The 24,721-nt window shown below is 38.7% G+C and overlaps 1 protein-coding gene and 1 long non-coding RNA gene across 2 annotated transcripts in view; one reads left to right on the forward strand and one right to left on the reverse strand.

The window, feature by feature from the left end:
* Nucleotides 1-24,721, reverse strand: part of LOC136360476 (uncharacterized) — a 254,845-nt gene that overhangs the window by 111,200 nt on the left and 118,924 nt on the right. The gene's annotated exons all lie outside the window — the stretch shown is intronic.
* Nucleotides 1-24,721, forward strand: part of TNKS (tankyrase) — a 126,508-nt gene that overhangs the window by 46,520 nt on the left and 55,267 nt on the right. The window contains 3 exon segments of the mRNA XM_066317746.1: nucleotides 17,149-17,188; nucleotides 18,033-18,082; nucleotides 18,085-18,104. Coding sequence (XP_066173843.1) covers nucleotides 17,149-17,188; nucleotides 18,033-18,082; nucleotides 18,085-18,104 — 110 coding nt within the window.

Raw genomic sequence — 24,721 nt, forward strand, 5'->3', positions numbered from 1 at the left:
TAAACTCTTCTAGGTCATTGAACTAACCCAGACTTTTACATTGATCGTGTGAATTGGCATTGCCTTTGGCAGAAAGAAGGGGGGATGTTCCTATGTGAGGCCAAAGATACTTTCTTCTTAGAGGATTACGTTTTTTCAGTCACTTTGCTTTTCATTCTGTTAATGCCAGGTTTATTGTCCCTAATTCATTTTATCCTGCCATGCTGTGTTTAAAACTATTTGTTATTGAAGCAGTCAAAGCTTTTTTAACAAGTTGAAGGATGGCATCAGTATGAATTTGCTGGCCTTTGTGTGTTGCATAAGCACAGCTCGATGCTGCAGGTTGCAGCATTGCTGTTGCTCTTAATCCTTCAGTCTTTGCAGGTGTTTGCTAAGCAGATGGAGTATGGAGGTGTAATGAATCTTGCTATTGTTTTGAGGGGTGAAGACTCCGAGGAGTTGTCACCACGTCCTGAATATATTTACCTTACCATCTTGTTTGCATGTATCATAGCTGTCAGGTGAATATATTTTAAAAGCCCTGCTTCTCAGTACAGACTTGTGAGAGAAAGACTGCCTTGAACAGAGCCTTACCTACTTGTCAAGGTAGTTTGAAGAACTGTATCTGTATGCAAGGCAGTATGTCAGTGGTCAGTGTTTTATGACTACAGTCCAGGGTGTCTTCAATGTTTGGAATGGATTTGGATGAAAAATCCCTATTTTTAATATTTCTTCTGTTTGTATATGTGCTCTTGGTATGCAGTGAGGTGTGCTATGCACCAAGGAAATATTTATACACCTTAATTCACCAGAATTCTTAATATCTCTTGATATTGGAATTGTTTCTGTCTTGTAACTCTTCTTTCTGTTGTCCAGGACCAGCTCTTTTTCGTGTTTTGTTTCTTTTCCCTGACTGTCATAATCTCTAGAATAGCTTCTTTCTACATTTTGAAGTACCTGTATACTTTGAGAAAGTAATGTCTGAAATAAGTCCTTATTTTTTCCCTTGTTTTCCTCCTCCTCTAGTTGTCTCCAGAGGGCTGAAGTATACCTCCCTCTGCTTGGCAATCAAGGAGAGGTTAGAGAGCTTTGAAATGAAACTACCTGAATGAATTGAGTCTGTATCAGGTAGAAGTTGAAAGAGTGCTTTTCCTAGCTTGTCAGAAGAGAAGAGGATTTGGTACTCAATGCAAATGCAGAAAGAGTCCAAATTTTCATAATTCAGTGCTGAGAGTTGCTTATTGTTCCTATAGACTACTGAGTGCTTTAGATAGACTGATAACTCTATTATTGTTATTGTGCTGCTCCACCACTATACAATGCATGTCTAAAACATTTGAGGAAGGAAGGCTTGCTGTGATAATGGCATCAGACAGAGCAATTGATTATGTGCTTGAGCTGAAGAGTAAGGCACTTCTTTTTTTGTGGTAAAGAAACATGATAGTGCATCTTTGTAGCTGCAGTTCAGCAAAGTGCATTAGACATGAGAATATCAAGGTCAGTAGGCCTGCTAACATGTATGCTTAAAGTTAAGCATACTTTATAGTGTTATAACTATATTATTTTTGGGACCTGGTATAGTAATTTTATCATTTAAGCTTCTCAGTAGTGGAAAAATAGAAATAAAATATGAAAAGGTAAAGAGCTGAATTAAGCTTGAAAGATTGAAGGTAAAGGGTGCAAGTAAATGCAGAGTGAATTGATTTTTAATTTGTTTAAAATTATCTTGTTACTGCTTTGATGGCCTAAGGGATCACAAATCTGACCTTGATGATTCTTTTACACTGCAAGAGAAGAAAATTTTTTTTCCAGAAAAGAAAAACATGATGACACTTCACCATAAATATGCAAAAGATGTGAGGAGTAGTAAAGAATTGTGATGTATAGAAGGCTTTCTGGCCTCTTGCATGTTTGAAGAAAAATTGAATGAATGGAGTAGTGTTGTAGCTGTATATCCCTGGAGCAGAATTCCCTAACCTTGTCTGTCAAGTTCCTTCCATAGGCACAGACGGTGTCACTGTTGATGGCTCTGGATTACCTGTCTCTCCTTTTGTCACATCGTAACTTTATAGATTTGATAGCATTCACAATGATTTTTTTATCTTGCTGTTATAATTCAGTTTAATGGCAGCTGTGATATTGCTGTGACTGTTGTAGTGATGAGTCTTGCCAGAGCCCTGCATGAACTGGCACTGAATTGAAGCTGCTGGGGATCAGCATTTTGAACCACAATGTAGTCTGCTCCCTACATTTGAGCTCAGTGGTTTGCTTTTTTTTTTTTTTTCAAGGATAACATGATATGTCTGCCGTTCAGGTTCTTTGTTGGTTTTACAATACCTGTATTAATCCCCATCTGAACTAGTAATTCCCCAATTACCTGCATGGATAAGGAGCCTGTGTTTTCCTTTTAACCGTTGCATCAAAGACTTGTTTGGGTTAATTTACCTTTCTGATGCTGTCACATACTGCGTCTGTCATCTTTCCAGGAGAATTGTTTTTGACCTGTGTACTTGCCCTTGAGGTCAAGTATGAGGATCTGCAGGTGCTTGAATTGCTCTCCCCCTGTTAAAAAGAGGCACTGAACTAGCAATGTCACCTGTCATGGTGAATTTATGGCATTTTCTTGCCATGTCTTCAATAAAAATGATGTGCTAGTTTCTTCAGTTTCTTGGGGGGTGCGCAGATAGGCAGGCGCATTTACTTTTGTGTTTTGCAGTTTCCATTTCTTCATAATACGATTTTTCTTTTCTTTCCGCATTCTGTATTGCCATCCTGATTAAAAACCCAGGCAAAGCAGGTGTGAAGAAAGCCAGTGCTGCCAAGCAGAGAAGAAAGATGTTCTTTCTTCAGATAGCATTCAAGGCAAGAATGAGCAAAACATTAAAACCACATTATTTCTTCATGGAGGTGTATGTCTTTTCTATCCATAAATTGCAGCTGGTTGTCATGTAGCAATGAAATGTCTGTAGAGCTTCAAAGGGGTAGCATCTTTGAAGAGCAAAATGAAGATGGTGAAGTACCAGTCTAGAGTCAGGGAATGAGTCCTGGGAAGCTGAAAAAGCTGACTGGTGGTTGATGGTTTCCTTTTTGGTTGAAGAGCCAAGTGTTATGTTTCAGAGAGAACATCACAATTTTTCAGGGATTGGGAAAATACAGGCATGGAATTTTACTCTGCAAAGACTACAAACAGTGATTTGAGGCTTTTTGGAGAATGCAGGGAAGGGGACGGGTTATATAAATGTCTCAGTATAAAAGGACTATTTCAAATAATTTACAAACATAAAAAAGTCCTCAAAGATATCTCCAGGAGGCTGTTATTCATAGATAATGTTCTTTTTTGTCGAGTATCTATTCTTTGAATAGAAGATTCATTCTGTGCAGTACTGCAGTACACACTGCGTTGAGATAAGAGGAATGACGCTGTAGTGTTTTCAAGCATTTATTTTGAAATGTTGTCATCAGAACAATTTTTAAATAGCTGCCTATTCTGTAGGGTACAGACTTTGGAATGGTGTATTTCCTTTTTCCTTAGTCCTGCATTTTTCCTTTGGTCATCTAAAAAGTAAGCACTTTACTGTTTTGAAGGCATTCCCTTGTGTTTTGAAAGTAAACCTTCTGTATTTTCTGCTATTTTAGTAGCATTTTCAGTTCATGGCTTAATTTGATTATTTATTGGCCATAGAACATCATGGTCTGTATCCTTCTGTGCTCTGCAAATTTATTTTTGTTTGCCTTTTAGGACTACAATGTTGTACTTGTCTGATTACGTTTATTTTGTATAATGGTGAGAACATTTTGGCATAGTTTGTTCTTTCAATCTGGGCAGGCAAACAGCTCTGTCCTTACACAAGTAGCAAGCTCATGGTGGCTTTCATCTGACTGCTGCCTTCAACAAAGTCATTACCTCTTGCTTACACATATGTGTCTGACATGGCCAACCAAGTTGATACAAGGGACTGACAAGGCTGCCAGCTGTTCTCAGGAATAAACCTAATAGACTGGCTAGAGGAGCTTGTCTCTATATAAAAATTAAAGCTCCTATAACGCACGTCAGTACCTTTGAATACCTCTCAGATCCTCAAATCTACCACTGTCAGACCTAAAGTAGCAGCTTCTCATGACAAATGTCCAATTCTGTACAGAATCCCTTAATTTTCTGTATGCAGTCTACTTTTACTTTCAGGAAAGTAACATGGGAGGGGGCATAAGTATCAAAAACCAAACATGTGATGTTATCAAATTCAGGGAAATTAGGCAATTCATTCCTAAAAAGCTTTTGAATAGATTCATGGAGGGAGCTGGACTCAATAAAATATGCACATTGCCTTTACGAGCTCTGTTCCTACAAACAGTGGAAAAGGAAGGCAGAGCCTTGAGAATCTTCCTTTTGAATAGCTGAGAACTGAGAATCTATTTTTTTTAATTAGTAAAATCCAGCCTTTACTAATATTTTAATAAGTAATTTTAAATGATCATATTACTGTTGCTACTTCATTATATTAATAACGCTACTTAAAGGATTAAGCACCATGACTTCTGTAGCTAAATACTCTTTTGCAGTCATTGACTTGCCCAAAGTCATAAGGCAGGTTGGTGTGTGTTCTGCTCCTGCCTGATCCCGTGCTGTGGTCTTCCCTGGAGTGGTAGGTTCTCAGTACTCTGCTCAGGAGTGAGGCAGGGTGTAGGCTGCACTGGCATCTAGACTTAGATCCACTGTTAAAGTGGGCAGTCAATAGCTCACTTCAGTGTATGGTCAGTGTGATTTAACCTTCTTCAGGACAGACTTCTTGCTGTGGCCAGGCCTAATGCAGGAATGAATGCAGGGAGTCTACATTTCAGCTACCTTTCCCTACAAGGTAAATCTTCCATGTTAGAGGCTATTTTGTGCTGAATAATCTGATGCTGACTGCTGCCAGTTTGCAGAACCATCCAAAAACCTGGGTATCCATCTTGTAAAAAAAACAGTTTTTTGCAGTTGTAAGCAAACTTAGTTTTTTGTTCTTGTTAAGCTAGTTTTTGTTAAATGTGGTCAAGACGGAGACATTATCTGTGTGAAGAGACATTATTTTAATGTAATATACTGTTTCATATGTGACTCTGCTGGTTAGTCTCTTGCCTATTGCCCTGGAAATGAAGATTTTATTCTATCTGGAAGAACAGACAAAAATAACCTTTTCTTTGAAAGCAGGTGTGCAGATTATATTTATTTTATGGCAGTCATAGCTAAAATCTTTGTGAGCAGCCTTTCCAGTAGAGAAAGACAATTTCTTTCATATATGCACAAGAAAAAAGAATTGGTTATAAAATTAGAGAGATGGAAAGAACAAAAACCCAAATCATCATTGTATGTATGTGTAAGATTAAATATACTTGCCTAAGAATGGAGAGAATACCATTTCTGTGTTTTTATTGCTGATCTTCCCCACAAATCTAAAAGATATGTATTTTAAGTGATGCCTTTTCAAATGGTGCATTATCTTCAGGGAGCTAGGTGAGAACTCTGATCAGTGTTCTAGAAATTGTAGGTCTAATTATCTAATAAATCTTCCTTTCACGGGTCTCTCTTCTCTTGAAATCATATTGAGGTATGCAGGGAAACCTGTTCCTCCTTCCTGGCAGGGCAAATGTAGCTCCATCTCCAGAATCTGCCTACTTTTGTCAGTCTGCACTACTGCAAGATGATAGGCAAGTGTTTTTCTCCTGAACAGCTAGCAGATCTGAAGGAAAATAATTTATGGCTTGTGTGCATTGGGGCTTCTTACCATATGTGGCTGTAATTTCTGTGTAGGATATTCTGTCTTTGCTAAGGCTGAGAGCAGCATCTTGGAGAAGGTAAGAAAACAGCAAAGTAAAAGAGGAATGTGACTGTTTGTTGAGACGTTTCTTAGCTGCTGGCTCCCAAATTCTGAAAGTATACTTCCAAGTGTGGTTTGAGTTGCTGAAGGACACCACTGAGGGGAATTTTCTTGTGGAGCACTATCTGTACGCTCAGAAATTATGTGGGCTTCCATATCTAAGCGTAACCTTCTATTTGGACCAAAATGGGAACTGTAAAAATGGTCTGACAAAAACCAGAGGCCGACTGACATCTTACACTGTTGGACTCCTAGAGACCCCACTGCCAAGGGTCAGGGCTGCTGGTGTGACTGTTGAGCAGAAAAAGAGAATCCAGAAAGCTTTTGTACTCCCTCTCTTTGAATAATTCGCCTGTTCCTTTCCTTGTGTCCTTTATTTAAATCCAAAACCATTTTGATTGCAGTAAAGGATGTTATGGCTAGAACTGTTTTAATGGCACAGTGTGATCCAGCAAGAGCTGTCCTTTCTCTGGGCATTTGTTCTTCCTCCCTGCAGTTTTCGTTGTGTTGCTCACTGAAGACAGACCCAGTTCTCTTTATAACCTGTCTTTGCTCTGCCGAGGGATGCTCAGAGGATGGCAAAAAGGAGAGTCAGCATCAGGAAGCAAGTTCTCTCAGTAATAGTCTCACCATTCCCTGCATCAGTAATGGGGCTTTTATAGAAAGGGGTAAGCAGGAATCCTAAACTGGTGTTGGAGAAGGTACAGTATGAATTCTCCTTGATGTTGTGTACTCTCTGGAGGAGTGGTAATACTGAGTGAGCTCATGCTGAACTAACACACCGACGGCGCAGTAGAGAGAACCTGCCTTAACTCTTGCATAGTCTTTCCTTTTAGGTTAAATGGAGATTTAAAATACTACTTTTTGGAAAGATAACAATAAACTGTATCTTAGAATAACTTTGAAATAAAGCCATTGAAAAATAGATTGGTTTAGAAACTGCTGGTAATCACATCACCTAGTAAGAGGATCACTTAAACATATTTTCTTTAGTGTTGTTAAGATCGTTAATGGTTGTGATGAATGAGGAATGTAGGAATACTTTCTGGCCAATTATGCTTTGAATTATTTGAGATAACAAATAATTTTTGTTATTGAGTCTTTAAATCTAGTGAGATTTCTGAAAGTGAGTGAGAAAGCAGTATTTTTTTCCTATTTCATGCAGAACATAGTAAAACTATCTTTTACTGCAGATTTACACAGATACCTGCAGACTTACCATGCTGAGGATACCTGCAGTTTATGTATTTCCTTATGTCCAGCAACAGAGGGAGCACCTGTTTTGGAAGATGCTTTATTTATGGATATACCTGTGACAGTGGAGTTCGTGTACTTAGTTTTCCAGTAGCAATAAAGTGTGCATGGTGTATGAGCAGTTACCTTTTGGACTGTCAGGACTGATGACTGGTGTCCATAGTCACCTTGTATAGGGTATATAGGCAGCCCTGTACTGCATCTGATGCAACTTGCTGGGCATGAATGAAAACTGAAGAAGGATGCTCTCCTTGTAATGAGTTTACCAGCAGTCTGGTAAACTAAAGCTCTTTAATTAACAAGTTAGTGCCTCTTTCCTTCTTTCAGACTTCTTTTTTCCTGTGGTGCTATTTTGTTTCCTGTGAATGAACTATATTGTTATTTAGGGCAATAATTCTTTTGAAGAAATAATATATGTATCCTGTTACCTCTGAGGAGCAGCTAAGGAATTTGAGTTTTTATAGTTTGAAGAAAAGGGAAGATGCCCTCACTGCTCTCTCAAGTTTCCTGAGGAGAGGAGGTGGTCAGGGAGGACCTGAGCTCTTCTCCCTGGAATCCAATGACAGGAAGCATAGTAATGGTTCAGGGGTGTCCTAGGGGAGGTTTTTAGACTGCATATTAGCATTTCTTCACTGAGAGGGTGGTCACACATTGGAACAGGCTTCTACAAGACGTGGTCAGTGCCCCAAGCCTATCACTGCATAAGAGGCATTTGGCCAATGCTCCTAACCACAAGCTTTTGCTTTTGGTCAGCCCTAAATTGGTCAGATAGTTGAATTGCAAGATCACTGTAGGTCCCATCTAACTGAAATAGTTTGTTCTGTTATGCATTTAACCCGTAAAGCATTTAAAACAATGAAGTCAATATAAGGGACTGAAACTGTTTACAGAACTTGAGTGTGTGTAGTGTGTAATTATTCTTTCATTGCTGGTAAATAATGTAACCCTTCTCAGACCTCCAGGACATTGGCAGTAGATACTGTTATTGCTGTATTTCCATCTTATGGTATGTTATTCCAACAGGAATAGTAGGAAATGCCTGAGTGAAAGTAGAAAATTCGTTTTCTTCCCATCTGGTGTTTTAATAGTTATTTTTTAGTGGGGATAGCAGTTTGCAGATTTAAATTTCAGTAATTTTCTGTAAAATTGCAGCTTTCTTTAGTCTTAGAATATGCTCTTGGTCACATTAGGGCACAGAGCTCCTCTTTGCCTGAATGAGTATGCAGAGATCCTACCATGACTCAGATCAGGAGAAGTTTGAGTTGAGTTACTGTGATTGAGCACTGCTACTGCAAATGTCTTCAGAAAAGGTGTTAAAGGATAACTTTTACAAATGAGACAAAACAAATGGAACCATTGTATTACCATTGTATTTAAGATATTAAATAATATCTGTATAATAAAATCTGATGGGAGGATAAGGGAGGTGAGAAAGTTCCAAGTTAAGCAGCTGCTCTTTACTCTGGGATACCAGCACTAGTCTTTCATATCAGTTCACATATCCTGTTTTCAATCAGGGCATTGTCTCCTTTCTTCCTCTGATGTGTACCAAACTTTCCCTTATTTTCCAGCTGTCTTTTGACTATTAGCTTGCAAATAAAAATCCACAAGGAGGGAAAATGTGTCTACAGCAGGACGGGAAATGGGTTACTTTTGGGGAGTTATTCTGTTATCGTCTTTTTATTGTGCAGAAATATACGTATTTCAAAATGTTTAAACTGAACTGTTGACAGATCAATTTTGGTTTTGGCCAATGGCAAAATGGTTCATTATAACAAAATCTACTACCTCTGTTTTATTCTTCTTTATTAAGGACTTACTTGGTGTACTTTGCTTAAGTGTTGCATAAATATATGTTGGCTCTTTCATTGTTGTATGTTTGACAGGTTTGTCCCATTTCCTCCAGGTATAAAGGAGTTCCTCCCTTCTGCTCACCACTCTGGGGCCCAGCAGGCAAAGGAAATGTTTTGTATTTTTGTCTAGGAGCTGGAGGAGTGATTTAACTGGATTTGAGTTCCTTCCAGGATGTGTGCTGCAGGGCAAGCATGGCAACACACGTGCATTTTTTATGAGTGGCAGTCTGTGTTTTCTCAAGCTTGTAGAGTAAGTTTAGATACACAGGGCAGCTTCAGACGTACAGAGGAAGGATTGTGCTGTTCAGTAAAAAAAATACTTTGGCACATACGTACATTTTATGTCTCCTGTTCATTTTCTAGCAAACATTAAAAACCTCCACCACTTTAAATCTGTACAATTTGTTAGTACAAAATCTGTCAGTTTGCTGTAGCTAAGAGAATATAGATTTTTTTGGTTTAAAATAAATGCTTCAGTTTTAAATCCAGCTATGGATTTTCAGACACACTGTCCCCAGCTTGCTAGCATGTTTTATCAACAGTGGGAAAATTGGAGAGACTGCAAAATTTAGTTTGCCTGTATTTACTCTGGAGTTGTTTTCAGAGAAAGATGAGATGATGAAGTATAATTTTGGAGCTTGCCTTTATACAGTATGGCTTTCCTGAGGTTACATTTATTTTTTTCTTGCTAGTTTTCTTCCATGCTTTATGCCACTTATAAGAGGTATTTCTATGGTTTCTCTTTAGAGAAATTTCTGGGGAATTGAGTGATTTACTTGTTTGTGGATATTGGAAAGAGAAGGTAGGGAGTTGGCTTCTGAAAAAGATGCAGTAATATGAGAGCAGCCTGGCTATCTATCCACCTCTACTGTACTCAAGTCTTGACAAAGAGACTTTCTTAGTCCTTTATCTTCCTCTAGAAAGTTTTCCTAGAAATCCTGGAAAGAAATGCATAAGCAGGCATGTTACAGGAATGTTACAGAAATGAGAAAGTTACAGAAATGAGAAAGTAATTGTGGCTGAACATTGGAACAGTTTATTAGTTATTAATATTGACCATGGCCAAAGTAATGGGAATTACAGTGGATGATGGGTTTTGCTGATGGCAGGAATTAATATAAGAAGTGAAGGGGAGAACCATAGGAGTGTTGCTTTTGCTGTAAGCATGAACGGGTGAGTAATGGGAAAGGCTGTGGAAAAAACTCTGTCAGATTTCTTTTCCATATGGAATTTCACAAAAGATTCATGAGTATTGAACTTTGATGAAAAGATGAGCCTCAACCCCTTCAATTTTCCATCACACCAGTGTGTTTTGAATTGCTGAAGGTTTGGGTTTTCTTCCTAGTCACTTGAAGTGATATTCTGCAATCTTTTTAACTTTTTCAATGTCAGTCTGAAAGCATGACAGATGAGAGTGGTGGTGTCTTCAAGATAAGTACAGTATTCTAAAATGGTACAGTTGTAGTGAAATGCTAATTTTTTCACACTAAGAATAGAAAATGGATGTGTGTGTGTTGATATGAGTAGCATGCACTGAAAATACTTGTACAGGTCCACTAAAAAGAGCAGATTCTAGAATGTTTGTCAGATTATTATTTCAGAAGAACTATATTGTAGCGTGTGGTAGCATTGTAGAAAGTAAAATGATTTATATGGATTACCACATAGTGTGTGGCTATAGGGTTTTTTCAGGTTTGGCTTCATCTTTGTATCTAATGATTTAAGAGTTAAGACATTTGAAATCCTTGACAAAGAGACTTTTTTTTTTCCATTGTTCTGCTACTGTATTGGAAATCTGGTAGCATTGTTTTAACAGATAGATCAGCACCACTAACAAAGGCATTCTGAGAAACAAATTGTTATGTGTCAAATTTGAACTTACTGGTGCTATAACTGCACATGCACTGAAGACCCATTTTGATACACTAATTCTTCTTAGTGACCAAACCCCTATGTGCAATGTCTGTAATTTATGCTTGATATGAAGACAGCATTTGGTAACTGCAGTATCTTGTATGCTTGTGTAATAGAGGTGCTTTTAACTGATGGCTTAATAGACAAGAATATCTTTTATCAATTAAGACCCGGCAGAGGTTTTGTCAATCTGCATTATATGAAGCTGCAGATTTTTTTTATGTAGTACTTTCTGCCAGACTTTAGAATAGGCTTTTTCTTTAGAAAAAATGGAATGCTCTGTCTACTTAACTGAAAGTTCCAGATAGGATGCTGCCCAGCTCAGTGGTTGGTAGAGTTGTGGCCAAAACTAAATGCTTATTTCTTAACTTTCACACACCCCCTCTTAAAGCATATCCCTGAAAGACTTCACTATTAGCTAAGTAATTTCCAATTTTTAAATTTCAAATTAAATTTCAAATACAAATGTCTATATTTGAGTCCACATGCACAGTGCCTGACTCATCTCATAGGAGAGGCAGAGTGAAGGTGCCAAACCTTTCCTCCTTGGTAACATTGCTCCATGCTGGAACTTGTTCTTGAAGGCATTATCTTCTGAGTTGCTTTTCTGTCACTTGCACATACTAGTGTTGCTTTGGTGTTTTTCATCTGTGACAAGAGCTTAAAATTAGGATCTTGCTGTGTTCCTGGTTGAACCTATTATACAGCTTATAAAATCAGCCCATTTACTTGTGAGAGACTGCTGAGTGTTGAAGTGCAAGAGGCATAAAGAAATTAACCCTAAACAAGTGGGAAGTAAGTATAATATAATTATTAATAAAACCTGAAATTGTTGTTTTTTGCTCCTCTTTATTATCATGTGTTTCTCAGAGTACTTAGTTATAAATGCCTTTTCCCGAACAATATTATTTCAACCTAGCTTTGGTTTTTTGTTGACATTTTTTTTGAGCAGTTGTTCCCAAAACCTTGTGCTGTTTGGATGGTTAAAAACCTTTTTGCTCTGATTTAACTCCATACTTCAGTTTCACGTGCTGGTTTACATATAATGAAAGTTAAATGAGAAAGAAGGAATTGATGGGTATTTTAATGGTATGATGGGACCCTTCCAAAAGCAGCGACGTTGAAAATAAAATATGAGTTTGCTAAAACAATTTTAAAATTTAAAAAACCCCCCACAAACCCAAAAAACTCCTCCCCTCCCAATAAGCCTAGTAGTCTGTCAGAAGCACAAAAAGCCTTGTGCTCTGATTATAACTTGGATATTTGTTTAAATACTTTATTACTCCAAAGCCTCAGAGGATTAAAAAGGATGGTGTGTGTGGATGTGTATCACTGATCACTCATAGGTCTGTGCAGTCCTGGAGTGCGAGGGAAAAGGTGTATTTTAATTTACTTCTATGGAGTATATTTCATTGCTAAACTCTGGACTGCCTTCTTTGTAGCAGTGGCAATCCAAATTTAGAGTTTCCATTCCCCTCCCTCTTGTTGCAGCACTTTTCTTGTTCAAGGTCTTCATTCTCAGGGACCTGTTTAGGGCACTGGCCATGGACTGAGCTGGATGAAGTAACAAATCTGATGAAAAAAACAAATTCTCAACCCTCCCAAATGCATCAAGACTGTTGTTTTCCCAACAGCACCCTGCATTCCTGTGCTACCAGAGTATTTGGTTATAAAGGCACCAGAAACACTCTAAATGAGGAAAAATGAGAGATTTTGAAACCCACTGTCTCTGGTGAAGAGCCCATGTCCTCTGTGTTGGTAGGTAATCATGAATACTTGTTTGAGAAAAAAAATAAATGTGCTGGACTACTCACAAAGATATTGTCAATTTTCTCATGGGATGTATATTTTGCAGAGTGGAAGTGCAGGTTTTCAGGGCAGGCAACCAATGGCAAATATTAGGTCTGCACACGGTCAGAAGTCAAATATAAAGCTGCCATGGTTTCTATCAGAGCAAGATTTCTCTCGAATTCCAGTGCTACTAGACCTGAGCTGCCAAGAGAGAACACAGAGGTCCTGAGGAGATTACCTGAGATTACTGTGAAACTTAAGGTGTTGAGCTCAGTGGGACCAAACACTGGCACAGGTTGCCCAGGTGGTGGAGTCTCCATCCTTGGAGAGATGTAAAAGCCACCCGGACACAGTCCTGAGCAGGGTGCTCTAGGTGACCCTGCTTGAGTAGAAGGGTTGGATGAAAGACCTCTAGAGATCCCTTCAGTCTCAAACATTGTCATTCTGTGGTACTCATGAATTTTCCCTCCCCAGCCAGTGGCCATAGTTGGACATTCATCAGGCTCATGCTCTTTTGTCACATGTCAAAAGCAGGGTATCATTAGCTAGTGTGAAAATGTTCAGTGTTTTAAAGTATTCTGGGGCTTTAAATTTATAATTGTGATTCCATATGGTATGCAACTTCATATGGAAAAATCTTTGTTTTTTGTTTTTCCAGTTTGGTTGAGAACATGTTAATCCATTTTGTTCTCATTATATGTTGCCATCAGATAATAATGGCTTGGTTTAATTTGTGTGATGTTATTTTTTTAGGAAATTGTCTTCATTGTGGAAAGCTGATGTGATAATATGGTAAAGTAAAATTCGCTTTGTCCAGCTTGACATTTTAGGTCTGGCTGGTCTTTCTGTATGTGTATGGAGGGATAGGAAAGGAATGCACCTTGGTTTTGAGTGTAGGTGCATTGAAAAAGCACTGGTGATTCATGCCATGCATTCAGATAGGTTTTTCAGTTTTCAGTATTCAGTTGAAATTTGAAGACTTTGAGGAAAGAGTAAAATAGGGTATTTGTCTGTAAAGATAGATTCATTATATTATTTTTTCCCAGCTTCCAGCTACTGATCTGCTCAACTGCCAGGTGCAAGCAGCCACTGATGTCTGATAGTTAATAAGCATTTGCTGCTAATCAGCTACTGCAGAATGCAGGCCAGACACAGCAGTGCAGTGACAGCATAGCAGCAGCTGATCAGAAGTCTTGGAGGTAACTGGTTTTCTCCTGGGAGGGTAACAGAAATAGGTCTGGTTAGTTGCCTGATGGTAGCTGTGATCTGAGGCCCTGATTATCTGTGGTTAGCAGTGGTGACTGTCTAGTTCCAGCACAAATGAAGCAGCAGTGGTGTGATCTGGAGCTGGGATCAAGTAGAGAACTTCATTTAAAGAATGTTGAGCAAGCTGTGGACAATGAACTTGATCAGATGCAGTGAATACCACTGAGTGGTTTTTGCTTACTACCAGCTTTTGTCTGTTGAGATAGGAGCAGGGACACTGCTTTGCTATGGTGTTCTCTGCTCCCCATTTCACACCTTGTCTTTGCCTTAAGAAATTCCCAGGCCAGCTGTGGCATGCAGGTGCCCTTTTGCAAAATTGTGATTTCTAACCTGCCCAAAGGAGCTCTGTAAGAGATGTTATTAGCTTAGTTAAAGTCAGTTTGACATTCTTTGAACAGAAGTATTATGTGAGGTTGATGGTCTGTATTCCTGTACTTCTGCTTAGAACTTGAAATTCATCTCTGCCCATGCATGCATGGTTTGTTTTCAAATGCTTGCAAATGAATATTTGATTAGGTAGCTGTGGCCAATTGCTGCAGGATTGCTTTTGATAAGCTGCATAGCCAAGCAGTGTTAGCTGTGTTGGCAGAGCCCTCTGGTGGGAGCCCAGCCTGTGCCAGCAGCAGTCACTCCTGTGGCCAGTGCCACCCGCTTCTCCCAAATGCCATCAGCCAGGACTCCTCTCGGCTCTGTGGTTACCACCAAGCTGCTTGCTCGAGTGGCCGAGGGGTTTCTCTTCATCCCACAGTGCCTGACCTTTATTTTTTTAGCAAACCTGTTGGTGAGCTGTAGGTGCTGATATGATTTTAGGTTTTGATTTGCTAAATACAGTGGCTCTTTGAGAGTAATAAAGTTAGCCAAGATAATATTTTCCTACTCCTAATCAGTGTGGGAGAACCATGATGAATTTCAAGAATTGCATGTATGAATTCCAACCTGTCTGTAAATACCTTTTTTTAAAAAAACCTACTGCTTAGTAAAACTAACTGATCTAATTAGGCATAGAGGGTGGACATTTCTAAATCAAGAGCAACAGCTTTGCTTTTTCTTTGGACAGTAATGCTTATGCTAATTGAAGTATTAGAGGAAACAGCTTTTGTGTGATTAAAATACCACCTTACTGAGCACAAAGGAAAAATGTGATTACACTTCTCTAACCTAGTATGTTCAAAAGCCTGGTTAGGAACTGCTAGATGCATTGCCAAACCAGAATGTGCAAAGAGGTATTTTAATCTGGTTAGGTCTCTGAAGTGTTGATACAATACAGGCCAATAACTCCTACTGCAGGAAATCCAGCTGTTGGGATTGTTGCACAAACAATGCAATCGTAATAAGAGTCTTTTTTCTTCCTCACATGCTGGCCAGAGCTTTTCACTTACCATTGATTTGAAACAACTCACAACTGTGCCCAGTATTTTACTTCATTAAAATAAAAAAAGAGGAACGTGTACCATGGCTTAGAAAAGGCTGTTGCCTGTGGTGGACAGGCCCCCCTTCTGATGAACCTGGAGAGTGGTAGCAAGTCAAAGGCAATTCATATTTTTGTGTCATTTGATTTGTCTCATGATTAAGCTTTCCTTAACATAGACATAAATTCTTTCAAAGCTAGATTAACTTTCTTGGCCTATGTTTGAAATAACCAGTTTGCTTTGAACTTACCTACTCCGTTGCTGGGGTTCAGCAACACAGAACAGCTCTGTTAGGAGACTCATCATGTGAGTGGCATGATGGAACTCCTTGTTGCAGGTTGTTGTGAATTCCCAAAGCTGAATATCATTCAGAAAGCAATTAAATGCACCAGTGAAAAATCACCAGTATAATGAGATGTAGATTCTGCTTTTGAAAATTTCTTGTCTACATCCAAGGGAATGGGCAGGAAGAGCACGCCCTGAATGTCACCCTCCTCCTCCTTAGCCTTGTGTGAGGGCAGGATGCCTGAAATAAAGGGACGCCTTTAGGAGAGGCTGGTTTGTTGTGGTTCCTGTCACCCTCTGCTGTTAGCTGGAGGAGCTGTTGTGGGGGGAGGACCAAGCTCTTTGTGATGGATGGGGACTACAGCCCTCCTCCTGCACCTTACAGCTGTTTGTTAAGGGATGTTTTCAGATGAGCTTCCATCTTACCTGCCGTCCAGTCGGCATTTTCCCATGGCCCAGTGTCTTTCCTCACCTGGAATGAGAGTTTCACTGGAGGCTTATAACAATTACACATAGGAGACAGCACAAAGGGTTTTTTTTCTTCTTTCATGACAGCTTCTTCTTCCTATTTTTCTTACAGCATTGTGGTGAGAGGCTTTAATTCTCTGGCAGATGGTAATACAGTATGTTTTTCAAACCCTCTGCCTTTAGGTCTAGGATACACTCTGTTCTGTGACTGCCATAAAGATGCTAAAAGCTATTTTTCTAATTTCTGAATTGAAATTCCATTCTATTTGTATTGCACAATGTCATCATGATTCAGCTTTGTAGAATACTGTCTTACTTCCATAGGTTATCTTGTTCCATGCTCTTTTAAAATACTAACATGCAGTTTTAATCCTGTGCTGCAGCAACCCTCGTGAGTTTGTCTATTTTAAGTCAGGACTTCAGATGTAAATATTGCTTTAACATTACTCGTGGTTATCTCTGATCTCAGAGTCTGGAAGCAAATCTGTTGCAGAGTTCATCCTCTTTTGTCTGTGTTTTTTATTTCAAACATGTATTTTGTTGGAAAGTGGCTGACGATATAATACCTAGATTTTTTTTTTAATAATCCCTGCTCTTCTAAAGAACTTAGTGAAGTGTAATATTACCATTCAAATAGGCAGGTGAGAGCCTTGGAGGCTGGTAATTTGTACCTTTTCAAAAGCCGCACTGCCTTGCTTTGTCTTGGAATTTATTATGCTTCCCAAGTATAATGTGACATACTGAATAGGGGCAGGGGGTGGGGACATTGTCTTCAGCTGACATGCTGTTATCAGCGGGACTGTGTTCTGGACACAAGATTTTGCAGTCATTGGTTGTCCGAAGAAAGCCTTTCCATCTGAGGATTGGACAAGAAGATGCGTCAATTGCTGCCCGTCTCCAAGGTACTGGTGATGCTGCTCCACAAGCTGGCTAACGTCACAGCTCCATCACCCAGCGGGGTGGTGGGCTTTTTTCTCCTCTTCTCTGTTTTAATTCTGTATTTGCTTCCTACTCTGCATTTCTTAATCTGTCTTCTGCCAAATGCTAACAGCATGATATTTTGCAATCATTTAGGTGAATACAAGAAGGACGAACTCCTGGAAGCTGCTAGGTGGTGCTGCTTAGAATATAAAACATATTTTGGGGGTGGAAGCAGGCGAGGAAAGGGGTTTTTAAAATAGTACTGTTTTGTCATTGCCTTTCCATGAGATGCTGCAAGCAAACCACTTAATTAGCATAAAGCTCTTCAGACCTTTAGTCTGGTACAAATGTAAAAGCCTGTTTATGTAATTGAAATCCCCCACTATGGTGGTTATAAGGTTAATATTGAGTTTTTGCTCTAAGCTGCTAAATCCTCTTTATTGTTTTGTGACTGTTCTTTTTAGGGGCAATTTAAATATTGAAATCTTTCTTTTCGTTGGGTTTTTACTGCTACTGTAGGATGTATTTGAAAATAGGTTTTATCAGAGCAGTGCATAAGGAAGCCTATACAAAAGGTGTAAAGTTCAATTGTATATTGCAAAGGTGCTTTTCATTCTTTCTGACTGCACAAGAACCATTTTATAAACACGGTTAACCCTTCTAAAAATTTTTTGGGCATTGATATGTAGTTGTTTCAAATGTTTGGGCCATAGCTATGAAAATATGTTAAATTCTGAACATTATTTCGACAAAGGCTTTCAGAGGAGCTGTAAAATTAGAAAAAGGAAATATGAGGTTAGAGAGAAATTGAGGTGGTTTTGTGTGATCTTTTGCAACACATGTAACTCGCAAATTCTTTTCTGTATTTACCCTTGGTTTCAAAATGTTCAGAAGATTCTTTAGACATCCAACATTCTCCTGCCACAGTACAAATTTCAATATACGATACTTTGGAAAAGACTTGCTAAGGAGATGGATATCACAGAGCTCTGCCCTTTTTTCCACCCTTTCCATAATCTTCTCCTCATTTTACAGAGTGGTAATGAAGAAAAGCTGATGGCTTTATTGACTCCTTTAAATGTGAACTGCATGCAATTGATGGGCGTAAGGTAATACCTGCTTTATATTTCAATTACTTAAGGCCAATTGAGCGTATTGGTAAGCATAGATGTATAAACTAAGAGAATGTATGTGCAGGGGGGAACCTGTGATGCCTTTTCACCATAAAAAAATTACATGCTGTTATACTTGACACCGGCAGTTGTGACAGATTAAGTCAGCAGACGTGGGTTTTGTATGTGTCTTTTAAATGTCAAACCCTTTTAATGTGTCTTACATGTAAAAGAAACTTTAAGACCTTTTGTAAGAAAAACAAAATGTACTGTTGCAAATGGATAAATAACTAAGGGAAGAAAGTCATTATTTGTATTTGAACATTGTCTGGGTGAGGTGCTTGGTATTCAGCTTAGCTCCTAATACACTGCCACGTAGACTGGCACTGTATTGCTATGTTTAACACCTTCTGCATTTCTTAAATTTGACATTATTGTTTTGACTTTCTCTGGCAGAGATATTTGAATGAGTTAAATTAAGAATTAGCTGAAACTGGAGGAGGGAAGAACCATACGGAGTGAGAAGTAGATCCTGTGATTTTTGATATTTTAGACTTCAAGATGATAGTCTGTCTAGACTGTTGATTTACAAATGTTGGGTTTGTTTTTTTGATTTGATTTGTTGGTTGGTTTGTTTGGTATTTTTTACCTACGTACCAGAATGTTTTTAATATGCATCTGTAACAGTACATCTCATTTTTAAGAGAAAAGCAGGGAGGTTTTCTGTTAGAGTTATTTTTTTATTTTTGATGGGGTGTGTTGGAGCATAGTATAAACCACTGCCCATCCTGGACTTGTTGTGGAGCAGCCCAATTCCACTGAAATCAGTAAAGACAGGCCGGTTTCCACTTACTTTTGATTAAAAGGTATGTTGTTACTGAATATAAAAAATACAGCTCCTCGAAAAAAATCCTGGTTTTTATACACATTTTAAAATGTTTCTCAGTTGTGATGTCTACCACACATACTATGTGATGGAAAACTCAGCTGTTTTTTTTGCTCATTTACATTATCACTGATTGAGAGTTGATGCATCTTCGAGGTTTTGAAAGCAATTGATTTTATGAGCTGAGGACAGGTAATTGAACAATGGCTTTATTTAATTTAGCAGTGTTGAAACTGAGGAAACGCTCCCTATGTTTTAAGATTAAACATGCTGCTCATATTGCTTGAGTTTTCTTTTTTTTTAAAAGATTTTGCTGTTCAAGTAAAAGTGTATTTAGGTATAAATAATGCCCTGTGTTATAATTAAATGAGGTGGTGTACAACAGTGCATTACTGTGTAATTGAGCCCCCATCACTGTTGATCTAAGGCCAAATTTAGTTATGTTTCTGTCAGCAGGGCAAGGAATAAGCCCTTGCAGATGTTTTCTTGAACATTTATCACTTCAAAGCAAAAATAAAAATACCAAGCCTTTAAAATTCATATTGAGATATCAGAGAGTATTTATATATTATTGCAACCTCTGAATTAGTTAGAAAATTTATGCCCAAAGCTTGGAAGGCATATTGCAGTTAAAGCCCTGGTGTGGACCACTTGGAATGGTTGGTTGTTGGTTGTTGCTAAGTGCACTGGTTTTTGAAACTCCTTTTGAGATGCCTTGCCATTGATGTTAATTACCTTTTTAAAAATTATGTCTACCAGATATATTTTTTCTATATATGTACCAGAACACATATGTACAGGTTCTGGAAGGTTTACTAATGCTTTGTAGTAAGCGTGCTGTAAAACTGTTAAGTATTTAATTTGTAAAGCAAAGCTTTCAGGTCCTGTACTAGTGCAAGATCACTTGGGGTTTGATCATGTGAAGCTATGCTGGAAATAAGTGAGTTTGTAAATGGAAGTCTCCACTGGTGTAGCTGCTTCTAGTTGCTCTGTGGTGATTTACACTAGCTGAGAATTTGTCCATTTTGGAAGTTGCTTTTTGCATTCCTCGATGCCTTTAGTCATTATTTTTTGCAGATCTTCTGAGCAGTCAAGCCTCAAACTTAGGACAGCGTGAAGCCGCAGTTTTAATGCAGCTTCAGGGCCAGGAATGCAGACTCTGCGCATTGGCCCGAGATGCTCAGCGTCACGCTTACTCTGCAGTACAGCTGTACCCACAAACTCTTTCTTCAGTCTGTGAATTCCTTGATCTTCTGAGATGTCCAGCTCTAGTCTAGTGATAAGGGCACATTAGCTGTGTGGGCGAAGAAATTGAGTTCCAGTACTGAATGGGTAATTATTTTTTCTGTATTGGCAGATGGTGGTATTTTTTTTCCCATACTTTGGGGTGCAACTGTATGCTGTTTACTTTTTTCCCCCCTGGAGATTTTTCTGTGTCCCATGCATACTAATACCTGGGGTTCTGGATTCTCAAACACCACATGTGCTGTGAAATTGTGCTTTATAGAATGGGCAAAAGGGATGGAGAAACACTGACAATATCTTGCTGGTTTGAAACCACTTAAGGTTGGAAATAAAAAAGATTTATTGCATTCTGGGTGCTGCTTGTAGCCTTTTTGACAGCCAGAGTCTGATTCCTCCTGGACAGGATTCCATGATTCTAAAAGAGTTACAGCTGGTGCTGATAACCATTGCTCCATCTGTTTATTTAGGATAGAGGTCAAGACAAATAGGAATGAAAACTGAACTTCCTTCTTCCCCTCCAAAGTCACAGTTTAGGTAGGTTATGGTCATTGTAGAAATGCTCACATTACTGAAGCTTTTGAACTGTTGATTCAAGAGGGAATATATTCTGTGTGGCTACTCTTGCCATTATTTTCTGCATGGGAAAATGAAGGAATGTGCAAAACAAAGAGCAGTTTTATACAACACCTAAAGCATTCCTGCGTACCAAGGATCATGGTAGTTTTTTGGGATTTTGATGGCCAACGAAAATCAACAATAATATCTCAGAAACTATGATTTCATTGAGCTAGGTAAGGATTGATTTTTGTGCAAGTACTGGCTCATGTTCCTATTGAGTGTATATGAGGGCACAAATAATAAGCTGTATAGTGCAGAGCTATATGGTACTGTGTAAGCAGATGAGTCTTACTCAAAGGTAAATATCACAAAACCCGTTTTTTAAAAATTGTCTTATTTGTTTACTTTTTAAAAAGCAATGCTTGAGCTGAAATATAATACTAATTTTTCATGGCACTTATTCTTGCTTTGATGTTGGGTTTCTTTAACAAGAAACTGAAAATTTGCACAATTGTTAGGATGTAGCGGTGTGTGTAAGGCAACATTTACATGTTGCATCACTTTTGTTCACATTGCTTCACAAAGTATTTGCTGTGTCAGAACAGAATTTAGACGCAGCACCTGCATACTGCTGTGGGTCTGAAATTTCCCTGCATCCTGCGAGTTCTGCTGGTCTCCTTGGTCTTCATGATATCTATAGAAGTAATGACTTCTAGAAGACAAGCCTGTGGTGTTGGTGTTTTATGGTACTGAATTTCACACTGTTAAGGCATCTATTTGTCTATGTAGGTAAAGGTATGTAGGCTTTAGAGCCCCTGTTATTTTGCCTCAAATATTTTCCTCTGGGGTTGTCTTTATAGACTTGGTTATGAGAAATTCTCAAAAAAATATTTTTTGACTACTTTAAATCACCAGAGGTTCCTCTCTGCTGCTGGAAATTAAAGCTGTATTACTTTGTCATGGGAGCTGGATTTCTGACTTGTTAAAACAATCACTGCTTACATAAATCAGTGGCAAGAGACAGATTTAAAATCCTACCATATAATGGTTGCAGGTTGAGTAGAAGCTCTTAGTCTACTCATTTCCTTCAGAAAGCTGTTGTGAACACTTGAAAGCTGTTTAAGGAAGAATTGATGTTGCCTCCATTTTAAAGATGCAGAAGTATCTGAGCTGATAAGAAACCATTGGTTCAGTGATTCAGATAAGAACTCTTTTTACAAGACACTTCCCACTGCCTAATCATAGCTTTCCAAAGTGATCTGCATCCAGCTGACATGGTAGCTATTAGCAGTAGGAGGCTGGATTTTTGTTTTGGATTTGGATTTTCACTTGTACATAATGTCTTGCTCCTGTACTGTATTATACATGCTCAGATCATGCTGGCACTAAAATACTTCAGATATTGGTTGAATAAACCTTTTCTTATGCAAGGGAATCCAACTCCTCTGGTTAGGAATTACCAAAAAACCAGTTTGTTTGGTGGTCTTCTCAAGGTGCATCTCTTGAAGTAGAGCAAATATCTGATATTTTGAGCTCTTAGGAGCCTGGAAAAGTGATTAACTGAAAATAAAATGCTTGCTTTGTACTTTGAAGTAAAGTTTCCATTGCAGCTGCCTTTGTATTTACATTTTGTATCAATCATATGAAAACCAGAATACAATAGCATTACCTATGACAGCGTGGTCTTGGGGATTAATTCAACTTGAGTCAGAAATGGTACTAGAAGGCAGCACAGAATGCAATTCCTCTACAGCTACATTGTTTTCTATCTTGCTCCTTCCCTCCCTGCTTCCTTCCTTGGAAACTAGAAATGTTATTCTGCAACAGGTGAATCAGGGATCCTGCAAACAGCACACCTCAGTTTTTTCCTTGCATGGGACCGTCCAGTACTGTGGTTAATGTAGTGATCCCATGGGAAGAAAAATAGGCAATTAATTAAACCAACCATTTCTATCATGCACGTGGTCCTGCCTCACTTATTTGCACTGTTGTCTTCTGACTTGTTGTGTCCCTTTCTTCGTTTATTCCTAGTTTTCAGCCCTTAAGAGCTCCTAGTCTTTGGTATTTTGCTTCTGCAATGCCTTTGTTGTTATGCCTTTCCAAACCAGCTGTAGACAGCCCTGGATCCAACATCCCGGTAACAGGCCTTTTCTTTAAACTTGGTGAGTCATAGGAGAGGTACTTGTCTCTTGGGTTTGACTGACGCTGTTGCTTCAGCCTGTTCTTTCCTGCCATAGGCATGTTGGATTTTCGTGTGTGGCATCGTTCTGGTTCATTGGCACAGGGCTCAGATGTAAGAAATCCAAGTCTGACAAGGTCTGCAATGCAGTGCTGAGTACCAGCATCCTTGGCCTGAAGTAACCACTGCAAAAAATCTTGAGAACAAAATGCCCCTCAGTTTTGCTGTGGGACATCCCTGATACCAAGTAGCATTCCACTGGATGAAATTACAGAGTCTTTCTCTTATTCCTCTGCTTCTTTTTCTCCTCTCTATTGAGAGATGAGCCTGTAAACAAAGGGCTGGTAAACAGAAATTAAATTCTAGCAAGGTCAGGTGAGTTATGTTGTCTCTTACCAGGAAGTCTCCAATTTGCTGCTGGTAAGTGAATTTGCCAACCCCTGTTCCAGAACTCTCCTTTTTTGCAGCCATTTTCAAGAAAAATCCTGCAATTGGAAAGAAAATTGGTATACCTTCCAATTTCTGAGTCTTTATGGAACAATCGATCCACATTTTCACAAGCTTTCCCTTTACAGTTATTAAGCCTGCAGACTTGGGTAGAGGTTTAAATTCCCTTGTAGTATTCTTGGCTCTAGGAGCTGAGGGTTGAAGAAAAATGCCACATACTGCAAGATGTGAACACATTGTGTGATAGCGAAACTGTAAACCTTCACAATTGTATGCATTTTTCTTGTTCTGTGGAATAAAAATCAAACTAATACCACATAAATCCATAGGTCTGTTTGTTCTGTAAATCCATGCCATAGAGATTGTATTCATATGGGTGTGGAATAGGTTTTGGAAGAAACTATTTCACATACAATAAAAAAGTTGTTTGAGCATTGGTAAGATCTACTTTTCTATAGACAAAAGCTGTTTATTTGAGCAAAAGACTTCTGAAAAGATAGCCATGTAAAGCCTTGTCATGCCCAAGGGTATATCTGAATGTCAGTGTGGACTTCTCATGTTTGGAGGTTTGTGTAACATGTAAATCTTACCTAGTTTCAGAGTTTGCGTTTTCATCTTTCTCAAAGTTTATGAACTCTTCTGTTGAGATTAACTCTTCTGCTGATTGTTTGTTTGTGTGGCTTGTAAATACAGTCTCTACTCCTGAGGCTTATCTACAACAACAACAACAAAAAACAACAACTAGGCAAAGGAGAGGAGCAATGGAATCATACAGAATAATAGTTAACTGTGTATTATTCTTGGTTCAGAATGAGTGCCTTCTTCTTCATTAATCTAATAACATGAAAAGATTAAAAATTGTTTAATGAATGTCGTTTTGTGTCAGAAAGAAGATAGGTCCACAAATCCAAAATACTTAGTTCAAAATAACTGGATAGACAAAATTGCTCTGTTGCTGCTTACTAGCATAAATGTCAGTCTGGCTTTGATGAAGTGCTGTAGACTCAGTTTTGTGGGTAGAGAATATGCAGATGTTGGATTCTCTGTTTGTGGTCCTGCAGAGATTTGCCAGAACTTTCCTGATGTACGATTACAGCACTGTGGAACTGCAGTTATCAAAATAAGCGATAACCACGCAGGCTGTTAGCTGATGTTGGCTACTGTAAAGCTGGCTCTGGCTGATGGCTTCTAGACACTGCAGTCTTTGTTGGCACTGATCTGTATGTGTTTCATGAAATACATGTGTATCAAGGTTATGTCCAGGGGTGTGAGCTGGTAGATTGGTAAATAGGAACACAG

The sequence above is a fragment of the Sylvia atricapilla genome, chromosome 4 (genome assembly GCF_009819655.1).
Source record: "Sylvia atricapilla isolate bSylAtr1 chromosome 4, bSylAtr1.pri, whole genome shotgun sequence".
Lineage (NCBI taxonomy): Eukaryota > Metazoa > Chordata > Aves > Passeriformes > Sylviidae > Sylvia > Sylvia atricapilla.